The 24,651-nt window shown below is 41.1% G+C and overlaps 1 protein-coding gene across 1 annotated transcript in view; it reads right to left on the minus strand.

The window, feature by feature from the left end:
• Window positions 1-24,651, minus strand: part of ZNF407 (zinc finger protein 407) — a 403,634-nt gene that overhangs the window by 219,169 nt on the left and 159,814 nt on the right. Inside the window, exon 4 of the mRNA XM_080683401.1 lies at window positions 17,728-17,802. Coding sequence (XP_080539527.1) covers window positions 17,728-17,802 — 75 coding nt within the window. The remainder of the gene's footprint in view (window positions 1-17,727; window positions 17,803-24,651) is intronic.

Below are 24,651 nucleotides of genomic sequence, written 5' to 3' on the forward strand. Positions count from 1 at the left end.
CACGAAATTCGTGCACATTAAAAGGGGAATAATTAGAGGAAATAATTTAATATTGCTATTTGCCCTTTCTCTATAAAAATGTCAGAGATGAAAGAAAATTAGTAAAATATATATGAAAACCTTCCTCCTGTCAGAGTCTAGGGCTCACCACAGGACTCAGAGTCAAGTCTCCACCCCCCAACATACACCTCAAAATCGCATGAGACCCAGACCCGGCTGCCCCCCCGCCCCCATTGGGCTAGATCCAGACCTGGCCAGTCCCACCCTTGTCAAGCCCTGCTGGGCAGGGGGCATAGCCTCAGGTCCCCTGGCCCGGCGCCAGGATGGGGTGTGTGGCCTGAGGTCTCCCAGCCCAGCACTGAGGGTGCACCTTGAGGTCTCCCGTCAAGCCCTGGCTGGGTGGGGGGCATGGCCTGAGGTCCCCTGTCAAGCCCAGCCAGGCAGGGGGGTGCAGCCACAGGTCCCCTGGCCTGGTGCTGGGGCGGGGGGCACATCCTGAGGTCCCCTGTCAAGCCCTGCTGGTCTGGGGGTGCGGTCTGAGGTACCCCGGCTTGGTGCCGGGGTGGGGGGCACAGCCTGAAGTCCCGTCAAGTCCCACCTGGTGGGGGGCGCAGCCTGAGGTCCCCCAGCCTGGCGCTAGGGCAGGGGGAGCAGCCTGAGGTCCCCTAGCCCAGCACCAGGACAGGAAGCGCACCTTGAAGTCCCCCATCAAGCCCCACCAGGTGTGTGTGCAGCCTGAAGTCCCCTATCAAGTCCCACCAGGTGGGGGGCGTGGCCTGAGGTCCCTCGTCCCCCGACCTGGCGCTGGGAGCAGCCTGAGTGAGGTTCCCTAGCCCAGCACCAGGACAGGAAGTGCACCTTGAGGTCCCCTGTCAAGTCCCACAAGGACAGGGGAGGGTAGCCTCAGGTCCCTGCTGATTGCTCGTTAAGGCTCCTTATGGGAACTTGGTCTCAGCTGTGGGTGCATCCATCTTTGTGACAGAGTGATGGTCAATTAGCATATTCCCTCTTTATTTTATAGGATGATATGCCTTAGTATATGCTACAAACGGCCAAGTTCCTTTGGCTTCACGTTTATGTTACTATATGCAAGTGTATATTTTGCAGTCAGTCCGATGGTCTGAAATGCACTCCTACACCTTTCTTCATGCTTCAGTCAATTTACTATTTCATTGTGTAATATCCTCAAGAAAAATCTTGTTTAATACTGTACAACCCAACAATATGCAAACAATAATGACACTATCACTGAAAGAAAAATCTATAGTTTCTGTAAATTTCAGCACTAGAAAAGTTTTACAGCAATATCCTTCAGACTAAAAAAACAATATTCATTGTTCATTAAACTCTGACTTGGTTTTTATGTATGGAGTGGGCAAAAGTAGGTTAAAAAGGATAATAAAAACAATAATTAATTAATTAATAATACTAGAACAGACTCTGTGTTCAGTGTACTCACAACTGCAAACTTACTTTTGCCCATGTCTGTAGTCTACTTCATCAATAAGCACCTTTAAGGGGGGAGGATTTATACCTTACCAGCAGTTACTAAGATTAAAAGTGCTGAGAGGGTAGGAAGCATTACATGCACTGCTAACAGAGATCACCTGTGAAAAAGCGTAGCTCTACCAGAGAACTAAGGAGCCCTAGCTTCCTTTTACCAAAGAAGGATACAGAAATTACAAACTCTGTGGGTGCAGTTCATTTTTAATTGCCACCATTTTGAATAGCTAGATGATCTAGGGCAAGTCTCTATGAAACTGTTCTCACATCTAAAACATTTAAAAGGTTCCCTTTAAAATCCAAAATTCTTCATTATTCTGCAATAAGCTACCTGATGTTAGGGCAAATTAAATATAGCAAGCTGCTGACATTTGCAAGGCATATGAACTGAGACCTTTAGAAACCCCTATAGAACATACGTTCCCTCCTTAAAGGTGGTAAAGTATTTTTTTTAAATAGTGACCCCCTTTACACTCTTAGTGATTCTATAAATATAGTCTAAAATCTTTAATATAGTTATGAATTCTTTTAATAAGAAAAAAAAAAACACCCTGTACTCTTATTTCAGAGCATCCTTACTGTAAGTAACATTAACCTAAGTCTCCACAACCCAAACCATAATAACGAAGGCAGCACCTGCCAGAGCACATGTGTGGAGACAGTCGCACCCCCCCCCCCTTGACAGCAGTAGCTAGGCGATCACTACCCAGTCGTGCTTTGAACACTCTGGTGGGGCCTGGGTATCAGTCAGCAGAAAAAGACAATTGAAACCAGTGGTAGAAACTATCAGAAAAGTAACTCTAAGGCAGAGTATAGTCAGTTAAAATGGGGCATATGAAAAGAAAGCTATCTCTCACTCCAAGTCACAACCTTCATCTTGGGATTAAAAGTCTCTGTCTCCGAGGACAGAGCTCATACAGACATTTCTCAGGCTGGAGCCTGATCTAGACTCACAAGATGCGAAGTCAGTCATCTGCTGCCTGGAACCCTGGTGTGCATGTTCCTTCCTGAGACATGACTTTCTGTAATGGCATCTTCTCCATCTGTGAGGAACACATGTTGGCTTCATTACCCTTCTCCCCTAAGAATTTCCTCATTTTGAAGAAATGTTTCTCTATGACATGGGCAGTGGAGGGTCCCTACAACATCAACTTCACATTATGCAAAGAAAAACACTTCCTAAAGTTTCCAAATCAAAGTTTTCTCAAAATTAAAATGAATAAAACAGCCAAATAAGCTAACAGTTCACCACTGTTATTTCTGATAACATTTTAAATAATACCAATTTTCTAACAAATGACATTTTTGTTGCAAATGTCTTCCATTTATGGAGAGCCATCTCTTCAACATGCAGACCAGTGTTCTCCTTCACTCAGTGGGGCTCTTTCTGTATCAGCCAGAGACCCAAATCAAAGTAATAAACACCATCTTTTCTTTGTTTCACATTAAGCATATGATGAGGGCCATTTAAACAGGGAAATCATGGTCTTATTACATAAATCTCCAGGCACAAAATTGGGTAAAAAATAATATTTGGTTATCATTTGTCCAACTGAGACTCCGTTTTATTTTATTTGTCCATTCAATAATATAATGAATGTCTGTGAACTTACCATCAGACATGAAAACTAGAACATTACATTCCAGGTGTTAATTTAGCTCAACTTTGTATTTCCAGCTAAGAATGATTACATTCTCTGATTTTTTTTCATTCTCTGTTTTCATCAACTCCAACAGTTAGATCTGTTGGATTAAACAGTTTTGATTTTAATCACGTCTTCCGAGGCATTAGATACTTTTGACAAGCAGAGCACAGTAAATAAAGCTGTGCTGAGACTTGAAGGTTGAGTGCTATCACCAGCTAAGTAAGTTAAGAGCCTGACTCAGTAGTCTCTGAGCATGTCTGATTCAATACAGAATTTCCACAGAAATTTAATTGTCTCATCATTCAGACATCAACTATATTATGAACAGTAAATCGCACTGTACAAGTAAAAGAGCTCCATGTACAGAGAGATTTTCATTGATCTGATGAGGAATCCACAGCTGCTTTTTTTGTTGTTGTTGCTGTTTTTTCCTTCTTGTGATAAGAATTTTTTTTTATTATTTGAAGTATTACAAATAGTAGTACATATGTCTCCTTTTTTTTTCCCCATTGACCTCCCCCCCAGCCTCCCCTACCCCCCCAGTACGTGGCTTTACCGCCCCCCCACCCCAGTGTCTTGTATCCACTGGTTATGCTTATATGCATGCGTACAAGTCCTTCAGTTGAACTCTTACAGCCCACCCCCCCCAACCTCCCCTGCCTTCCTGCTGTAGTTTGACAGTCTGTTCAATGCTTCTTTGCCTCTGTATCTATTTTTCCCCCATTTCTTTCCTTTAAAAAATCTTGCCTCTGCAGACTAGAAATAAACATATAATAACAAAAAATGTTTGAGTCCCAATTTCAATGTCCAACAGTTCGGAGTCCCCGTTTCAATGTCAAACAGTTCCTTATGTGTACATGTCAGCAATGATATCTGGATGGTGGGCACATGGTGGCAATGCAGGTCCGACCCTCTCTGGTTTGGTCCTAGACAACCTGCTGACGGCTAGCGTGGCAAGGCATTGTCAGCGTCTTCCATCTCTGGACTGTTTCTCCTCTTGTCTTCGTGGTTGGAGCAGACCTGTCAATTCCTCTCTGTTGCAGGAATCCACATCAGGAGAGAACTTGGGGGTCAACAGAGGTGGGGCACAGACCCTCACCACCCCAACCTTGCAGGGGCCTGAACCCTCACCCCATCTGAGGGAGGTCTCCTGCCCCCATGGCTGCTTTGCTTCCTACGCACAGTCAGATCGGGGCACAGGTGACAGACAGTGACTTGGCCCAGCTCAGATTGGGACCCAGGTAACAGACAGAGACTTGGCCGACAGCAGCTGCCCTATATCTAAATCCAGCCTAGCACCAGGAATGCTCAGGGCCTACTCAAGAATGCAAATAATCCTTTCCACTAATATTTACGGGGTAAATTAAGATTGTTGGTAGAGTATTAAATTTGACAGTAAAATAATAATCAAGTTTTCAGATTAATTTAAATAGGCTAATTGAAATAAGAGAATATTCAAGAAAATTTAATTGTACTGGACAAAAAGCTGTTCCTAAAGTGGTAACTAAAATTTCTATTGGTAGTTCATCTCATGGTAAAATTCCTGAACATGCAATGAAACTAAAGCAGTCATATTTTTGTGCAAAAAAATAAAATTTAAAGTTATCAAGACTGCATTATAAAATTTACAAAAGCTTCCATTAATCAAAAAAAGAGGGGATAGTAGGGTAATATCATGTAAGGAAAAATATCCTATAAGTAAATTACATCTAGAAAATTTTTACTTTACAAAATTAATTTTCATTTGTAATGCTAACAGCAAGACACCCATGAAAAACACACATGGTGTCTAAATAAGACAAAGGAAAATCGTTTGGGCAAAAATAAAAAGGATCCCAAATCAATTATATAGAAAAGATTCCTTTATTAACTTTTGGTCGAGAATATGTTTGTATATTTTCAGAAAGCAACTCCAAGTCCACAGCTTCTTTGAGAAAGATGCCCCACCTCTGATGTGGTCTTTGGGGCCCTCCAGATTCAAACAGAGCACTTAAGCTTTTACTGGTTTTACATGACTATGTTCTATGTTCTATGCAAGCTTTTTTTCTTCTGTTTGATCAAAAGAGGGATCTCAAGAATTCACTGAAACTTAGAAACATGTTCATTGAGTGCTTTTACTATGAGTACTTATCCTATATAATAAAAGCCTAATATGCAAATTGTCCCCTTGACCGGGAGTTCCGCTGGGAGTTCGACAGCTCAACCAGTCACTATGACGCGCACTGACCACCAGGGAGCAGATGTTCCGACCAGCAGGTTAGCTTGCTGGGGGCGCTGGTGGGCTGGACTGGAAAGTGAGGTGTGAGGTGAGAGCCATCAGGAAGCTCCCAGGGTTTGGCCTGAGCCCTGGGCAAAGGGAGGTGGGGCAGGAGCCAGGAGGGACTGGGTGGCGCAGGAGGCTGCTATGCATGATCCAAGAGCCGTGGACTGCACAGCCCTTGGCAGCCAGTGGTGTTCTCAGTGCACAATTTATAATCTTCAGAGCTGCCTCTTTTTATTTGTTAAATTTCACTAACTACACCAGGAGAGTGGGTAGCACCATTATGGGGAGACGGGCCAGGCACGCCTGCCCGAGGCCAAGAGGCAGCCTCGGGCTCCCAGGGATGCAGCAGAGAGGGTGGCAGGGCTGAGTCAGAGAAACCGAGTCCAAAACTTGAAAGGAAGCAGGAGGCAGTGAGGGGCAGAGGACGACAGCTGCGCAGGGGCCTAGAAAAGCTGCTGGGTGGGGGTATCCAAGGAGCCTGGTGCCTCTCCCATGGGACAGGCTCCACGTCCCTCCCTCCTCCTCCCCGTGACCTGTCACCCCAGCTCTCCTCCGAGGCCCTGCCTGGGCTGGCCACACAGATGCTTTGACCAGTAGGTTAGCTTGCTGCTGGGGTCCAGCCAATCGGGACTGGGTGAGATGGGGCCAGACATGCCCTGGAGCCCTACTGCAGTCCCTCCTGTGATCCTTCCCTGGCTACTGACCCTGATCAGACCCAATCAGGACTGGGCAAGATGGCCCTGATAGGCCCTGATCGCCGGCCAGGCAGAGGGACCCTACCCATGCACAAATTCGTGCACTGGGCCTCCAGTAAATAATATTAGGAAAATTCTTTTGTTAAAGTGTTTCCTCATCTTCCAAATCAGATTATCATATGACCAATATATTTTTTCAAAAGGCAAAGGCATAAATTTGAAAAGATATGAAATTCAGCAATAAGTCTGTATCTTTCTATGTGCCAAAAATATATGGTATATGCCTGTTATCTATATCTATATATATAAAAGCCTAAGTGACCAGTGATCAGCTACTGGCCAACTGGCTGGTAGCTATGACATGCACTGGCCACCAGGGGGCAGACGCTCAACAGAGCTGCCAAGCTACAGCAACTTTGCAGAGTGCCCTTTCGCACTCTGGGACTCCTCGGGGGATATCGGACTGCCGGTTTCGGCCCAATCCCCACAGGCCAGGCTGAGGGACTCCACCTGGGCCTCTAATATAACTATAAATATAAGATGAGGAAAAGACAGTGTGAACACCACAATGCACTGTGAGAATGAATGGGGAAATTATTGTTTTATAATTAGCTACAAAGAAAAATTGTGTCTAATTTAAATAAAAAATTTTATATGTGTGTTCTACTGAACCTGCTATACTGAATCTGCTGTTTCCCATAATTCTTTGCTCTACCAGACTAGCATGAAATGAGGGCACAGATAATATGCATACCTTAGCATCAAAACACTAATGTTTTCACCTAAAAACAAGCACTCTGTTAATTATAAATGCTATGTATATAGTATAATTTTCTGTATTTGTATAACTATCAGTTCATGTCCCCTTCACCAAACCCTGAGAAACGAGAACAGGTGTCCTCTTCAGCATCACAGATGAGAGGGGAGGCCACATGGACACAGAGAGTGTACTCGAGGTTGACCCCAGTAAGAAGCAGGACATTACAGTTATGTAGAACTTCACTAACCTGCAAGACCTTTCTCATAATGCAATCATAAATCATATACTTAGACCAGCTAAGAAGAAATCCATTCAAAAGAGTTCCAATGCAGATTCCATATCTTAAATCTATGAATATTCACAAGTGCTGATTACCCTCTGGAAAGCTGAGACAGAGAAGAAACTATCTACTATAGAGACAGAGCGTACACATTCACAAAAGGAAAACAAAACAATGTGCTAAGAGGAAAGGACATCATGCTTCTGGGTAAGAAGTGATTGTCTAGACTGGAAATCTAGGAAGGGCTTTCCACAGTGAGACAAAATCTGGGCCTTGAAAGAAAGTACCCACTGACCCCGGCCGACAGACTGGTGGTGTGGCTTCCAGCAGAAACTGAGTGGAAATACTAACAGGGATGCTGAGACAGAAATCACACTATACAAGGCTATGTCCAGGAAATCATTATCACAAAACAAGGAAGAACTGGATTATATTAAAACTCAATGGAAATGATTACCTCCCAGAAAAGCGGATCTCTATTTTAACATCATATGCTAGAAATAGCTCTAAGTAGAATAAGGTTGATTCATACTAAATTACCAATATTTGACTGTTTTTAACCTAAGTGTTGATTTCATCTAACTCAACATTAGGAGGTGCTAATATCTCAGTAAATATCAATTGTTGTCATAATTCTTTAGAAAGGAATAAAGAATTAGCTAACATATAAGATGGTCATTTTGTCTTAAGATTAACTCAAGATCCACATATCTCCTACAGAATGTCACTGCCTATTTTCTCCTGTGGGTAGTAAGAATGAGAGTAGCACCATATTTTGGCCCTTTGTTTTAAGCTCACAATTAATTACACAAGTGACACTAGGACTAAAAAATGGGGGAGGAAATACCTTAGAGAATAACCTATATAAGTACTTGGTTTTTCCTTTTAGAGTTCTGTAGTATAATAAAATGTAAACATCTTGTTTCTCTTCTGTTAAAATGGATGATCAAATTGCTTTGATCCAACTTTACAAAAATTATTTCAGAAAGGCTGTAAGTTTTCTGAAAATTCCTCAGGAAATTTTTAATCTTGGACTTTTATAAGCAAGTACCAAGACATCACGAATATAAAGAACCTCTCACAAAAAGTCAGTACATATAATGAAACTGTATAAAGTTGGTAATTAACCATAATTGAAGGCTGCAGTGAACATACAGGCTTTTGTTCTTTTTAATTCTGGCGCTGACTGGGAATTAAAGACAAGAGCTTAGAGCATAGTTTAGTCAGAGTCCAGATGTATAAGCCCAGTGTTCTAAAAGTAACTTAAGTAAAATAAGAGAATAGACAAAAATATTCTAGATGCCTGCCAGGAGAAATACCTATACTCTGAACATTTAACATATTCCATCCATCATATTTGGGATCATTTACTCACTGTCTTTTTTAAAATTTAAAAGAACAGATAATCCTATGTTGAAGACCTGATTGAATTACTAGACTAAATGATAGCAAGAAAACAATTCCTTAAAAAAATCAACTTCTCACATTCAACAACAATGTATTATTGCCTGCAAGAGCAATGGGAACATACTAGAAAAAGAATAGTTTCCTAATTCCACAAAACTCAATTTTATCTATTTCTACATAGGAATGAAGTAGAAAGCAATAGGATAAGATGTCATTTTAATAAGGATCATCAGTACTAAAGCACACATTTCTGTTCTAAAAACTCGCTGAACTAGCACTACAGACAGAGTTCTAATATGTGCACTATTGGTATAGTCTTGGGTTTCTTTGTTAGGAGACAGTAGTGATTGGCTAGAGGAATTTCTATATATACTTACAGGAATAAAATAAAAACAATCAACTAGAGATGGAATAAACAAGACAGGGACTCCTAGAAGTCAGAGCGTCAGACTGAGACTTGAAGTAAAAAATAATTTGGTTGGATAACCAGGAGATGGAGTACAGTTTGAGTGCATCGGGGAAGAGGCAGAACAAAGTATATAAAAAGGAAGACATAGATTGTGGAGTCGGGCAAAGAATGTATCTAACAAAATCAAATGGATAATTAAAAGGCTTCTTTGCAGCTAGTTCTGCAACAGGAATTTGGGAGAAGCACCTGAGCCTGGATCTGAAGGAACAAAAGGGACCAGGCAGTCTGTTAGGGAGCAGGGACGTCCCCAGCAAATGTCACTGACACCACCATCTACCTGCCCCCAGTCTCTCCATGGTGTCTGGACTCTACACTGACAGGGGTAGGATCCCAAACCAGCTCTAGGCTGTGCTGGCTCCTCTGATGTACAGAGAAAAGTAACCAATGCAGCTTTCAAGGATCTTCTCAGCCTGTTTTCAACCCGGTGTCCCGGGCTAATCCGTATCCTTCCCACATCCACTAAATGAAATGCCCCATTGGAGACCATTTCTTAAACCTGCACAGTCTGGAATCAGTTCATCACCTATTCCACACCCCCTGAGTCAGGTGCCCCAGGTCACACCAGGCACACTAGATCAGGATACCACGAGTTCACACACTTCTCAAAGACTCCAACTGTGTTCTCTGCTCTCCATTGTCCCATTTAAAATGTAGCCCCTTAAAAAGGTCTTTCCTGCCAAAACCGGTTTGGCTCAGTGGATAGAGCGTCAGCCTGCGGACTGAAAGGTCCCAGGTTCGATTCCGGTCAAGGGCATGTAGCTTGGTTGCGGGCGCATCCCCAGTGGGGGGTGTGCAGGAGGCAGCTGATCGATGTTTCTCTCTCATCGATGTTTCTGACTATCTATCCTTCTTCCTTCCTCTCTGTGAAAAATCAATAAAATATATTTAAAAAAAAAAAAAAAAAAAAAAAAAGGTCTTTCCTGACCACCCATCCTAAACTATACCTCTCCCATACATGCTCTAGAACAGCACCCCCCTGTATTTTCATCAGAGTCTAACACCTAATAAAATGCTTTTTCCTTTACATGTGTGTTATCTTTCAGTCCTTACCCTCAACCCTTCAACTAGAAATCTAAGGGTTATAAGAAGAGAGGCTGTGTCATCTCCAAACACTACTTACCATCTCAATGTTGGAACACAGTAGTAACTGAAGTAGATGTAGGAAAGGTTTATTGGAGGAATAAATGAGAGGCCCTTACTGGCTTCCCTAGAATATCCCTTAAGGAGGATTAATTGTTCCCTCTTCTAAAACTTTCTTCTGTGTCATTGTGTTGTTGTTTTTTATATATTATGGATAACTGCATAACAACCTATAACTTCTAAAGAACAAGAATCATATTATAATGCTCAATAAAATGCTGGCTTAAAATTAAAGAATGAATCTTAGAGTAGAAAATAATCTTATACTTTTGTAACACATATATACTACTAACACTTAAAATCCCTCTACTACTATCATGAGTATTCCCTTTTTTTTAGCAAATATGGTATTTTATCAACACACCCATGATACATTCAGAAGAGCAGTCACTTTGGAGGGCGAGCATCTGGAGTACAAGGCACACAGTGCTCCCATCTTTGCTGGGGAGACACACTAGCTACGTCTGCTCAGCAAGCATTCTTCAAACAACAAATAATCATGACAAATAAAAGCACCATTGGAGCAATACAAAGAAATACACTAAGTTTTCATACAGTGGGCAAGGACGATTTTTTAAAAGCCTCATAATGGGGCTAACGCTGATCAACACATTACCCCCAAAACTACGTGGCTGAAGACATGTATACTCCCAGACAAATACTGACCCTGCTTTACAAAAATTCCCACTGCAAAACTTCCCCTGAATTATGTGAGGTTGTTACAAAATATTGCGCATATGAAATGGGAATTTCCCAAAGGGGAAAAGAGATAGGTGCAGAAATAACAGTAGGAAATAAAACGCCTCCATGAAGCCCACCCTGCTTTCTGGATGTGGACTCCAATTTTGGCGCTGAGCTTCTCAGCAATGAACACAGATGAAAACTCAATTCTATCCACGATGTGCTAACACAAGACCAAAGTGACAAGTTGTTTCCTAAAGGCACACCTTTTCCTGGAATAAAGACTAGAGAGAAATCTTGAGTATCACAGGATGATATGACATGAGCAGGACCCTGAGCACTATCTTTACAATAAATACATGGGTGTTATAAGGTTACTTTTAAATTTAAGTCATTATCATATAAACTAAGTACAAAATCAGTTTTATTGGAGGGAAAAAAACAAAAACAATGCAGTGAAGGAAAGCAGCCCCCTAGTGATGGGCCTAATCCAATAATAAAACTGACCTCTCATTAACAAATGAATGGAAGGAATCAGTATCCTGACAGTAAAGTAAATCATCTGAGGAATACACCGGACCCAGGCAGTCCAGGTAGGATGGCCATTCTCTATGGAAGCTGAGGAAGCCATGGACTGATGAGCATGAAGAGGGCTTCTATCCCCTCAGAGATGAGCCCCACGAATTCCCTGTGCAAGGTCCAAAAACCTCCCACAAATAATCGAGCTGGAAACTTCAACAAATAAAGGAGCTGAGGTCCCAGAATTCTTCACCACTGGAACTTACTTTTGTTAATGTTCACTAGAAAGTCTATAATATAAATTACAAAATAGCGATTTCAGGAAGAAAACGGTTGTCATAAAGCAACCACAAAATATCTAAATTATCCATTTAAATTTAGAAATACTTCCTATGTGCTGACAAGATGACTTTGGTAAAAAAATATATACTTATCTCCTATGTTCCTTAATAATTTGTCAGTTTAATTCAGGAAAATATAGAAGGAAATTTTCTAAAAATAATAATCTTGGCTAGCTGAACTGATGTGACTTTTTCCCATCTTTCCATGTAAAGGTAATTACTGAGCAGGGCTATCTGCCTTTTCAGTTCCACTTTGCCACAATAAGACCATGTCCAATAACCATATCATCCTATTTGTAAAGTGGATACTGTCTAAGGGTGGAAAAAAGGGAGACCATAGAAGAAAGACAGTATTACACTCATGCAATAGCAATATTAAGTCATTAAAATCTAACCATCTCCCTCTCATTGAAATAAGCAACCTAGATTAAAACAACTGATATGTTTGTCCTCCACTTTGGCTCAACAGAGTTGCTTATTTAAGTATTTTTTAAAGCTGAGAACATCCTAAAAATATCCTAAATTTGATCTTCATGAAAAGAAAAGATTGCCAAACATCAGAGTAAGGGAAGAAGTGACAGTGTAGACCAGCTGTGGGCAAACTACGGCCCGTAGGCCAGATCCGGCTGTTCTATCTGGTTCTCTTGCTCTCCCCTCCGCTCCTTTACTTTGAATTTATATTAGTTCACACAAACACTCCATCCATGCTTTTGTTCCGGCCCTCCGGTCCAGTTTAAGAACCCATTGTGGCCCTCGAGTCAAAAAGTTTGCCCACCCCTGGTGTAGACCAATATAAGCAGTGGATTTGGGGGAGCATCAGCCAAAAGCCAGGAAACAGGAAGTGACTGACATGAGGGACAGAGGACACGGAATAATATATCTCTATGCATGCATCCATGAGATTTAGCTTCCTCTCAGTATTCACCTTGCAGAAATTCACACAGAATAAACACTGAGGAAAACTACTGATTCTTTAATAAAAGGAAATACATGCAGTAATAACAACTTAGCCAAAGGCAAATTATTTCTTTAAAATGGATAGTAAAGTGACAATAACCGGAGTTAATGTCATATTATGAATTCAATCTTTTCTGAATTCAGAGTTTTTATACATGGTATTATTCTCTCATTTAAAAGTAGCCTAAATTTCTAATCAACACAAAGTACTGCTAGCCAAGTTCCAAGAGCAACTGTGTGTACATGTATATGGGCTTTTCCCAGGAATGATGGGTTTAGGATTTTCATGTTTTAAGAAAAAGGGTGAGGCTTACATCTAAACTGAAAAACAGGAAACACTGATGATACTTCCATACAATTTTACATCTATAATAATAAAAGGGTAATATGCTAATTAGACCTGATGTCATTTAGGACATCCTTCCTGACGAAGCTGGAGCCGGAGGGAAGCCAGCCGGGTCCCAGGTGCCTGCAGGCGGCCAGGGGGAAGCCAGCCTGGGTCTCGGGTGCCTGTAGGCGGCCCGGGGGAAGCCAGCTGGGGTCCCAGATACCTGCAGGTGGCCCGGGGGAAGCCAGCCTGGGTCCCGGGTGCCTGCAGGCGGCCCAGGGGGAAGCCAGCCTGGGTCCCGGGTGCCTGGGAGTGGCCAGAAGAGGGAAGTCCAGGTCCCAGGTGCCGGAGGGTGGCAGAGGGTGCCGGAGAGAAGCTGGTGCCAGCAGCCGGAAGAAGGAAGGCCTACTCTTGCATGAATTTTCATGCATCGGGCCTCTAGTATAAATATAAAGGTTTTGAGAAAAGAGAGAAAAAGGAGACCAGATCAATGCTAAAAGACTCACAGAATTTCTGTCCCACAGTAAGACTCAGTGATATTTAGTACAGATGAGACTGCATGGGAAAGATTTACTTCTCAGTAAGATTAAAGGTACTGATAAAGAAAGATGACCAATCCCAAATCCCAAATGTCTGATAAAAGGGGAGAAGCTAGCACCAATGATAAGGCCTAGCCATCTGAAGGAGGCCTGGGGGAAATGCATGCCCCTGAATGAAAACATCAGCCCTGAGCCAGCCCAGGGGCCTTAACACAAACCACAGCTATGTTGACAATAAGACACACAACCTTCATAGGCTCCTCCAGAAACTGTTTCACACAAAAAAATACTAAAATTTTGATGTGGATATTCATTAATAACTGAAAAAACAAATGCATTTCTTTTCATTGTGTAAAAACATTTAACTCTTAGACTCTCTGATGCAGGCATCACTTTAAAATCCTTTCCTGGGCTCTGGCCTGTGTGGCTCAGTTTGTTGGGCATCGTCCCATCCACCAAATGGTTGCTGTTTCAATTCTGGGTCAGGGCACATGCCTGGGTTGCAGGCTCCATCCTCAGTAGGGGGTGTGCAGGAGGCAGCAGATGGATGTTTCTCTTTCACAGAGATGTTTCTCTCTACCTCTCCTTTCCTCTCTCTCTAAAAATCAATAAACTATTCTTTAAAAAATAAAATTAAAACCCTTTCCTGGTACAAGTGGCTTCGAGAGCATGTCAGCCTTGTTCCTGAGATGCTGCCAGTGTGGCCTTTCCTGACGGGGTCCTGACACCACAGAAGCAGCGATAAGGTCAGAGATTCTGAGCGATCGTCTCCCCTCCTCCTATTCACATGGTCACTCACAGCCAGCTGATACCCGAGTGCTAAACTATCAATGCCAGCGCTCTCCACAGCCTGGCCTTCACACAGAGATACTGATCATGGCTGTTTCAATCATGGTAACTGTGCAGAAGCTCGTTTTCTAGATTTCTGTTAATGATTTTAAAGTCATAAAGATACTGTGGCTTACTAATACGAAAAGAGAATTACTTTTTTAAAATAGGGAATACTTTAGAGAAAAAGCTGCAAAATTAATTGGAGTTTATTTTAAAATGTGAATTTGGCTACATTTAGTTATTTACATTTAAGTGTATAAGATTTCTGAAATATGGCAATGCACGACCTTGAAATAAGTTCATGCAAATTAAGGAACATAAAAGTATGTTCCTACACAAGCCATCACTTCAGGAGTTCCTGGTGTCAAAAAAAAAATATTTGAAATTATTTAGTTTTCTGTTGCTAATCACAGTCATGCTAAGAAGATTTATTGGTTCATCAAACGATAGTGTAAGTATATGAACTGATTTGTAATAAATTATCATTTTTGCATACATCAGTCAAAGCACAAGGCCTAAATACTTGCAAACAAAATGCATTATTAATTTAATGTTCACAGCCTATTTAGCTAACTTCTATTACTATTTGCTATAATATGCAATGCATAAAAGGTGAGAATCAAATTCAAAACGTAAAAAAATAAACCAATTAAACTTTCCTGAAGAAATTAAAATATAGCAAGCTTGCAAAATTATAGCCAAGACATTAATGTTTTAAATAGGTAAGAAAAAAATGTTTAACTTAATTTAGAGAACAGTTATGCCCAAAGTGAGGGTTCAGTATGCTGGTAGTTTCTTTGTTTCCTATAATCACTAAAAGGCATTGATTCCCTCAAGAAGGAATGGAGGAAAGTGGACTAGAAGGAGAGATCCTTTTGGCATTTACTGTGCTAGGTGCTGCTAATTAAGCCTCAGTCTTCTCCAGCTATGGACGTCCACTGGAAACTGATACTGCTGCTGAGGTCCTGGCATTTGAACTTAGCATTTCTATGAATAAGAGGGAATGTCATCTTATAAACAGGTACCATAAACAGAAAGTAACCTGAAGCTCAGAGCTTTTAAGAGGAAAAGCAATACAATCTAAGATGCTTAGTTTATATAAACTTGAACTACTCAGAAGGCAGTAATCCAGAAGATGGGTTGTACTCCCCATGTGATATTCATTTCCTGATTTTAGGAGAAAAATCGTGCCAGTGATGCTGAAAAAAAATATCGTATTTCTAAGGGGAGAAAAACATGAAATCTTTCTCTTGCCTCTTTTTAGACTCCCTTTATGTATTAGGGACTGAAACAGGTGAAAACAAGAGAGTATTCCTGGAGTGTACAGGAAAAGATAAAGGGAAAAACCAAACTTCTACTATAACATATATATGACATCTACTATTTTTGAAGTGCCTGGAGGATAAATCTTACCTAATAAAAGAGAAACATGCAAATTAACCATCACTCTGCTACGCCCACAGCCAATCAGAGTGAGTATGCAAATTAACCAAACAAAGATGGATGTTAATTTGCATATGCAGGCGCAGAGCTTGTGAAGCCTGCTATGAGGGGAAGCGGGGCAGCGGAGGGAGCTACTGGAGTGGTGCTCCAGACAGAAGCAAGGACTTGCCGGCTCCTGGTAGGAGCAGGGACATGCCGGCTCCAGGCGGCCCAGGAGCGGGGACTTGCCGGCTCCTGGGCGGCCAGGGAGTGGGGACTTGCCAGCTCCTGGGCAGCTGGGGTGGGGAGCGAGGACTTGCTGGGTCCCAGACGGCTGGGAGTGAAGCCAGGGACCTATTCTTGCACGAATATCATGCAACGGGCCCCTAGTATATGTATAAGATAATAAATTACATAGTTGAGTTCAAAATGTATACTAGTTATATAGTAGGGAAGTATTTTCTTTTTACTAGCTATCTGATCTAGATTGTTTTCATTCAAATTTATTTGTGAATAAAACATCCTAAATACCGATATGTATAGATTCTCAATGTGAGATAATATAATTAGTAGAAGAGAGAGCAGTAGAATTGGAGTAAGAAAAATAACAATTCTAACATTTGAGATATTGAATAAAAAATTGTATATTCCTGAATCACAGTCCTTAGACCTATGAAACTAGAATAATAATACACTGCTAATAGGGTCATAGAATAATTAATTGAGATAATCCACATGAAATCAATGAGAATCTAGAAATTAAAAATGTTTTGTTTCCACTTCTTAAACACTTATGAAACATAACTTTGAAATCATGAAACGTAAGTCACAAATTATAATGTAAATAATATAGAATTTTTTGAATTTCAAGAATAAAGCATCCAGGATATGTTCAAAATATACATTTTGACTCAAATTAAATATGTCATAAAGAAAAATATAAAAAACCAAAGGCAAAAAGTAAACATATGGGACATCCCATTTTTTGACATAGCAGTCATGTCCAAACTAAAATGCTAAAGAAAATAACATGCCTCCAATAGAAAAGTCAAATTAAATTCCTTGTAAACATAAAAAAATACTTTAAGGGCATTTTAAATTTTTACAAAGGAAATTAAACATTTAAAAATATGGCAGAAGAGGCCCTAGGATATAGTGTGACAGAATAAGTTGCATGATCATTGACATTTTAAAAGAGTATTAAAAACAAACAACTTTCCAGGAGTGTCCAGAATTTCTGATACCATCTTGGAGGATTTGAGGAAAGCTGAATATTGATATCTTTGAAGGAAGGTGAGAGTACCTGCCCTGGCTCTGACTGGCTGCAGGTGTTAAAGATTTAAAAATTTCAGAAGTAGCCATGCTCACCTGGTATCTGACATTACTATATTGCAGCTCACCTAATACGATTAACTCTAGGAGGTGATGAAGCTAATTATGATACAGTAGCAAGAAAAAAGAAAGCCTGGCAGTTGATGACATAATAATTACAGTGTTATTTTTCATGACATGGCAACTGTAGTATTATTTTGGGAATGACAAAGATGTATTTCTTTAATATTAGCAATGTTTAATTCTACAGTAAGAATTCAAAAATGTTATTTTAAAACCTCAAAATAAAAATACAAGGGAAAAATAGACAAAGTGTAGTCTTACATACTTATTTTAGCTCATTCAAATGTATCAGCAGAGGTCAATTCCCTCTAATTTAACTCTTCTATTTGAAGGTTGTTTTACAAATTCACAAACTCAAAGTTCCTCAAATCCTTTCAAATCTTAATATGGCAGTACATTTTGGGGGGAGAAGGGCATAAAACATGATATTCAACAACAGAGTACCACAAATGCAAACCATGTGAACAGACTTGAAAAAATTCTAGAAGTCACCTTATTAAACAAATTCTGAAATGAAAATACATTGATTTTAAAAAATGAATGAAAATTACCTTTCTTTGGGGGTGCCAACTCCATGTTTGCCTAGCAGATGAGTATTTAAGTGCTTCTTCATTACAAAAGCAACCCTAAAAAAAAAATAACAGTAATTATAAAACTTGACTCTCTGCTAGAATTATGTACAAAAAGTATTTAAAAATAGGCATATATATATGGATGTAACATAATGCACATTACAATGGCACTCTTGCTAAACAGAGATCTGCATACAGATCAAATTTACTGTAATATTTGGAAGTCAGAAATAAACTGCATTTAAGTGACTGGTTCACTTTCTTATTTGAGTATACTAATGTGACCAAAACAATGATTTTAGTTTTTTAGTCATTGTCTTCACTGTCGGTTAGGAAGCAAGAGAAAGCAATATTTCAATGCAATAACATTCACTGCCCCCTAGTTGATCCCACACTTCAATCACGAGATGATTTCAGAAAATGTCATTTTATTAAATATTTAAGGGACTGTAAAAGACAAAATGAATAGCCTTCATGGAATTGCCTTAAAAACATGATAATAATTTGAAGAGAGGTTTTTAACAATGATATAAATGTTTATTGTATCTGCAGCACAGGCAAAAAAAAAACACCAAAAAACGTGCTGAAGTACCAAGAACATATGAATCACTAAAAAAAGAGTATTACCTGACATGCTATCTTATTTCATACACAAATCAGCTCACTTAATCCAATTTTGTTGACAAAGATATGAAATGGACAAGAATCTGCAGCCAGTGCATGGAGCAACATTCTTCTACTAAATATGGTACAACATCGATTTAATTACATTCTGTGATTGTTTAAAACAATTTAGATCTCTCTCAGAAGCATCAAATTCAAATGGCTCTCTTCATGAGCAAAAATATAAATTTTACTCTTGTAACTTTCAGTGTAAAAGGGCTTGCAAACATTTTTGTTAATTATGTATTACAGCTGTCCTTCATAAAGTTAATTACTAGTAGCTGAAAGGCAACAGAATCTATTTGCATATGTACATGAAAGGCATGACATATGCAAAAATATGATTTTAATTAGCATTCTATGATATGAGGGACTACAAATCAAATTGGCATGTTATAAGATTCTTAACATTAAACACTGAATTCATCTGGACATGTTTGCACAAACGGGCTTCATGAGACTGTGAAGCACTGTGGCCTTCTGGAAGAGATGTGTCAAAAGCCACAACCAAAACAATTCCTAAAATTGCAACTGCTTCTTTTCTTTTTATGTACGGTCGATTTGGTTCTTTTCCTACAATATTGTGGAACCTCAGTTTTGTGGCTAAAATAATATATATTTATTTTTTAAATGATTATGACTTAATTATTCAAATAATCCATCTCTATACACTGAAAATAATGCTCATTATATTCCATCTAATATATAATTACTATGGACAACTATAAATAACTGATCACATCATCAATCATTAAAATGAAAAAATAATTATTATATATGAAGAATCAAACTGTGATGATATTAAAGGATTAGCAAAAATAACAGTACAAAATATTCTTTATTTGTTTCTGCTTGATTTGGACAAAATAAATAACATTTTTCATTTCCTTAAGAAAGAATACAGTAATAACAACAGTCCATTTAAGTCATAACTTCCCTACTGTCCTCTATTTTCCTATAATTAAAAAAGCATAAAGCTAATAGCAAAGAGCAAAGGTTAAGAACCCAAAGTTGCAAAGCGCAGCTTATTTACATGAGCAAGTATAATTTAAGAGGCTTGAGCTTAGAAAATGCAGTGCAGTTTAAAAAGAAAAAAAATTAGTTAAAATGTTTAACTTTTAAGAATTGAAACAAAAACATGATACCGCACAGGGGAACAAACAAAGTACACAGGGAGGGACAGCTTCCACCTAATGGAAGATGCTTACATGATCCCACTGAATAGCTATAACACTAAATAAGTGTTGTAGATATTAAGAGGAGAAATTTATAATCCTGAAACACACTGAAGTCATAGTCAAATGCAAAATATTTATTCATCCAAAATGTGATTTAAAGTAAGTAAAAATTCTTTAAATTTGGTCCACAGAAAGCATGAGTAATGTAAAATTCTCAATATCCTCTCAGTTAAAATCCGAAACCAGGCATGATTTAGGATTAGCCATCATAGAATGCTAATTAAAATAAACTCACCAACCTCTATGGACATAACACCGCCAACATGTCATGACTGAATGTGGTCTACCCTTCACTACCATCCTCACAGATTTGTTTTAATATTTTTAACATACTCACTGTTTTGGAAAACTTATAATCTAGATACCATGAAAAGTAAGACAAAAATAATCCCAAATCAGAAAAGCTCTGCTCCTGCCTTCACCCACGCCCTCCTTGTCCCACGCACACTGAGTGCTTACGAAGTGGGCAGCTTCAGGGGGTGGGATGGAAATCAGACCAAGTGGGGCCTTCGTGGAGCTGTCCTTCCATGGCCTATAGCTTCTCAACCGGATGGAGCAGCTCTAACGCTGCCACACACTGGGCAGACCCGCAGCACGAGAGCACACGATCCTTCATGTCCACAGTAGCACCTGCGCGATGCTAGAAGCATTCTCAGCAGCTGCAGGGCATCAGTAACAAACAATCCAAAGTCCCTGACTCAGAAAACGGAAAGCCCAGTGAGGGAAACACACAAGAACAAAGAGAAAACGGAGAGCCCCTTAAACAGTGATAAGTGGAAGTAGGAAAACTAGAAAAGGAAGATCTGAACTATCAGGAGGAGGATCAAATTTTACATGTGGGTGGCTCAGGAATATGATTTGTGAGTAAGAGGGTGAGAGGCTGGGCATGGCAACAGCAGGGAGCCACAACCCATAGAAGGGCACCCAGAGACCTAGGCAGTGGGCTTGTAGGACCTAGACTCAGAGGGTGCACTGCAGGGCAGAACAGGAGCAGCAGGTTTGGTGAGGGTGTCAGCCTCATGGGCCATGACAGCCTGGGCTTGTACCCCGGAGAGAGAAGAAAAGCCTTGCAGGCATCAGAACAGAGAAGAGACATGTCGGACTCACATTTTAATAGATTCCTAAATTAGAGGGAAAAGGAGAGGAGAAGAGAGAAAGGAGAACAGAGAAAAGAGGGGCGAGTTAACTGTCTCTTGCAATAATCCAGGCAACGATGAAAGTGGCTTGGACCAAGGGCTAGCAGTGAAGAGATCGGGTCAAATTCCAGATACTTGTGATTAGAGCCAACCAAATGTCCACATGAACTGGATGGGGAGGCAAAGAAATCATTCAAGGTTTTGGCCTAGAAATACCAAGCTACTCTGAAGAATGCCAGTCTGGGACACATACAATAAGGAAGCCACTGACATCCAAGAGAGATGTCTAACAGGAGGCCAAATCAACGGTCTTGAGCTTAAGGGCAAACCTAGGCTAGAAATGTATTCTCTGAAGCTATCCATCTGGCAAGTGCCTGACAACCTAAAGAAACACCTTGAAATAATAAAAAACAGTGTTTCTTAAATATGATTGATTTCCAAGTATATAAAATTGCCTGAAATAACATCACTTAAAACTGTTTTTGGTGTCAAAGCGCAGCACAGTAATAACATTTACATCCCAGCTAAGATTTCTACTTTTCAGCACAAAACTTTCATATTTTATATCCTAATTTTAAAATAAATTTTCCTGCATATCAATCCTATATAATAAAAGCCTAATATGCAAATTGTCCCCTCGGGCAGTCGTTTGACCAGGAGTTCGACCAGGAGACCGGGAGTTCTACCTCTCGCTAAGACGCTGACCACCAGCAAGCGGCATGCGCTGACCACCAGCAAGCGGCGTGGGACATGGCAGGCATCGGCAACATGGTGCTGGCAGTGGGCGGCAGTGGAGATGCTGCTGGCCCCAACGGGCCCCGATGAGAGCGGGACCAGGACCACAGCAGGATGGTGGAGCAGGTGAGCAGGTGGCACCAGTCCAAGGCGGGTGCAAGCATGAACTCAATCACCCTAATCGATAATCCTGCAGATGGTGAGAGGCAGGGAGTGGGGCCGCTGCCCGGCTCCCAGGAGCTGAGGGAGCCGGGGGGGGGGGGGGGGGGGAGGGGGAAGCCGGCCCCAATCAATTGCCCCACAGGCAGGATGGTGGAGGAGGTGAGGGGGCAGCACCAGGCCAAAGAGGGGTGCCAGGAGAGACTGCGGGGCTGCAAGGCTGGGGGTGCGAGCTGGGGGCCTGATCTCCGCAGGCCACCCCAAGGGACCCCACCTGTGCACGAATTCATGCACTGGGCCTCTAGTATAATATAAACCTCATCCTTCAGTTGCTTAGGTTTTATCACTGTGGAATTATTTCCACTTGAGAATCACAAAAGATTATCTGACTGACCTATTAAGGTAAATAAAATGAACCACTGTAAATTCAATTAAAGAGATGTGAAGGCAACGGACACCCAGAGCCACAGCATTTGGGAAGTCCCTGAACCCTACTCTGTCTATATCAGGGTTTAACTCGTGGACCAAAATCAGGTCTGCACAGGCTGTGTCTCTAGCATCAGAGGAAAGAGAGGGAGCAGTAGCAGGATGAGTCGTGAACTTCTGCTACCTTTCTATTTGTTTCCTCTTCTCTCTGAAAAGGGCAGATGCTTCTTAAAGATAGGCCTATGGGATATAATATCCAACTACTTGAAAAAAATCTAAAGACAGGAACACATAGGTTTAAAAAAATGTCTAAAAACATGTTAGTTTAAGACTATGATGTAAGACTATAATGATATCAGCACATTCATTTCCTCTGCTGAGTAACTGACACAGTTCTCCCACTGGTCCCCTCCACACCACAACCACACAGGTCCCAAGCTACCTGTCAGTACACAGGGTGAACAGTCCTCAGTCACTGCTGAAGAAGCAGGAAACAAACACACAAACCAACAAGCAGCAAGATTAGCTGGCAGAGACAACCTGAGGATCACATAAAACAGTCACCTCAACCCCACTCGTGGCCACCTGTCCACCCGCAGCTAACTTAGAAAGGCTGGTACACTGGGCTGACTGGAGCAACCCTCGTCCCTGAGGAGTTCACAGACACATGCAGACAGTGAGTGTGGGGGAGCCAGGGCAAAGGCGGTGTCCCGTCATGGCTCTGCCTGCTGTGACTCCTATAACTGAGAACACTGAGGACATTCTGAGTGGCATTTTTCTCAATTCAAGTGTGAGGGAAGCAACTCTTCCTGTGAGTTTTGTGAGGATGAAACAAAATAAGGCAAATACAATGTTGAATGAGGGGCAGGTGAAGTCACCTTAATAAATCATAGCTAATATTAGCACTGCTATTTATAATCATGCCATACGCGGTAACATCTAGCAAAAGAACAGTTTCAGGATTTCAACTCCAAAAGCCTATGTGCCTTAGGCCAGTTCAGGCAGCACCTTACGTGATATACAGATCAGCACCAAGGAAATTGTAGGTGATGTGTGCAAGACAAACTAGAAAATCAAGATACAGTGTGACAAAGCCATCACCTCAAACACCACCACCCACCTATGTGAAGAGCACTGCGATGTGAACAAGTACTCTGACTCATTTACATTAGATACCTATTTCTGTTTACATCAATCCCCAAGGTAAGGAGGCAACAAAAAGTAATAAAGGTCCCCAAGATCAAGTAATAGCAACAAGCAAAGAGTAAGAAACAATTGCCCAGCCAGTATGGCTCAATGATTGAACATCGACCTATGAACCAGGAAGTCACGGTTCAATTCCCAGTCAGGGCACATGCCCGGGTTGCATGCTCGATCCCCAGTGGGGTCGTGCAGGAGGCAGCAGATCAATGATTCTCTTTCATCACTGATGTTCCTCTCTCTCACTCTCTCCCTCTCCCTTCCTCTCTGAAATCAATAAAAGTATATTTTTTTTAAAAAGAAGCAGGAACAATCACATTCATATGACCACAAACCCACAGCTGTCCTTTATAGTTTTGACTCTGATAAATCTCTAAATTAAAAATAATAATTCTACCTAACTAGGAGAAAGAATGGCCTAATCCAGTGGTCGGCAAACTCATTAGTCAACAGAGCCAAATATCAACAGTACAACGATTGAAATTTCTTTTGAGAGCCAAATTTTTTAAACTTAAACTTCTTCTAACGCCACTTCTTCAAAATAGACTCGCCCCGGCCGTGGTATTTTGTGGAAGAGCCACACTCAAGGGGCCAAAGAGCCGCATGTGGCTCACGAGCCGCAGTTTGCCGACCACGGGGCCCAAATCAATTGAAAATTCTAAACTCTGAATTTTAACCTATCTTTAAAAGAAATATTTTCAAAGCGTTTAGACTCCTTCTAAATCCTAGAGTCCCACAAAAAAGCAAATCTGCCCAGAAAACCACATCACCAAAAATCCTGCTCCCAAAGTCAAGACAGAGCCCACTGTGGCCGCATCTTGCAGATCGGCCTTTGGACCTTCCACCCCCCTTCAATCCCTTCCTTCCTTTCTGGTCTCTTCAAAAGGCCTGGGTGCTCCCCTGAATGCAGAACCCAGGTGCTCCACAGAGGACACCACCCAGTGGTCCCTACCTTGATCCCTGTGATGCAAGATGAATGCATGACAGCACCAATGTGGCAGGAGCAGGATTCTAGACAGAAACTGCCTGGGCTTCCATCCAGGTCCCACCAGGAACATGCTCTGTAAACTCACACCTGTCATTCAACCAGGTGCCTTGGTTTCCTCTTACATAAAATGGGACAGTAGTAACTGTTCCTACCTAACAGGGCTGTTATGAGGGTTACAAGATTAATGTTTGCACAGTGCAGAGAATGGTACCTGACACATTCTAGGCACTGTATAAATCTCTGCTACTTTTAGCTATTAACCACCCCAGGATCAAGGGTTCAAGAAATAATCACTACAGCCAATGTCCTTATTCCCACTGGCCAGTGCCTCCAGAACTGGGCGCAATGTTAGCAGGAA

This window comes from Plecotus auritus (assembly GCF_963455305.1).
Source record: "Plecotus auritus genome assembly, chromosome: 8".
Lineage (NCBI taxonomy): Eukaryota > Metazoa > Chordata > Mammalia > Chiroptera > Vespertilionidae > Plecotus > Plecotus auritus.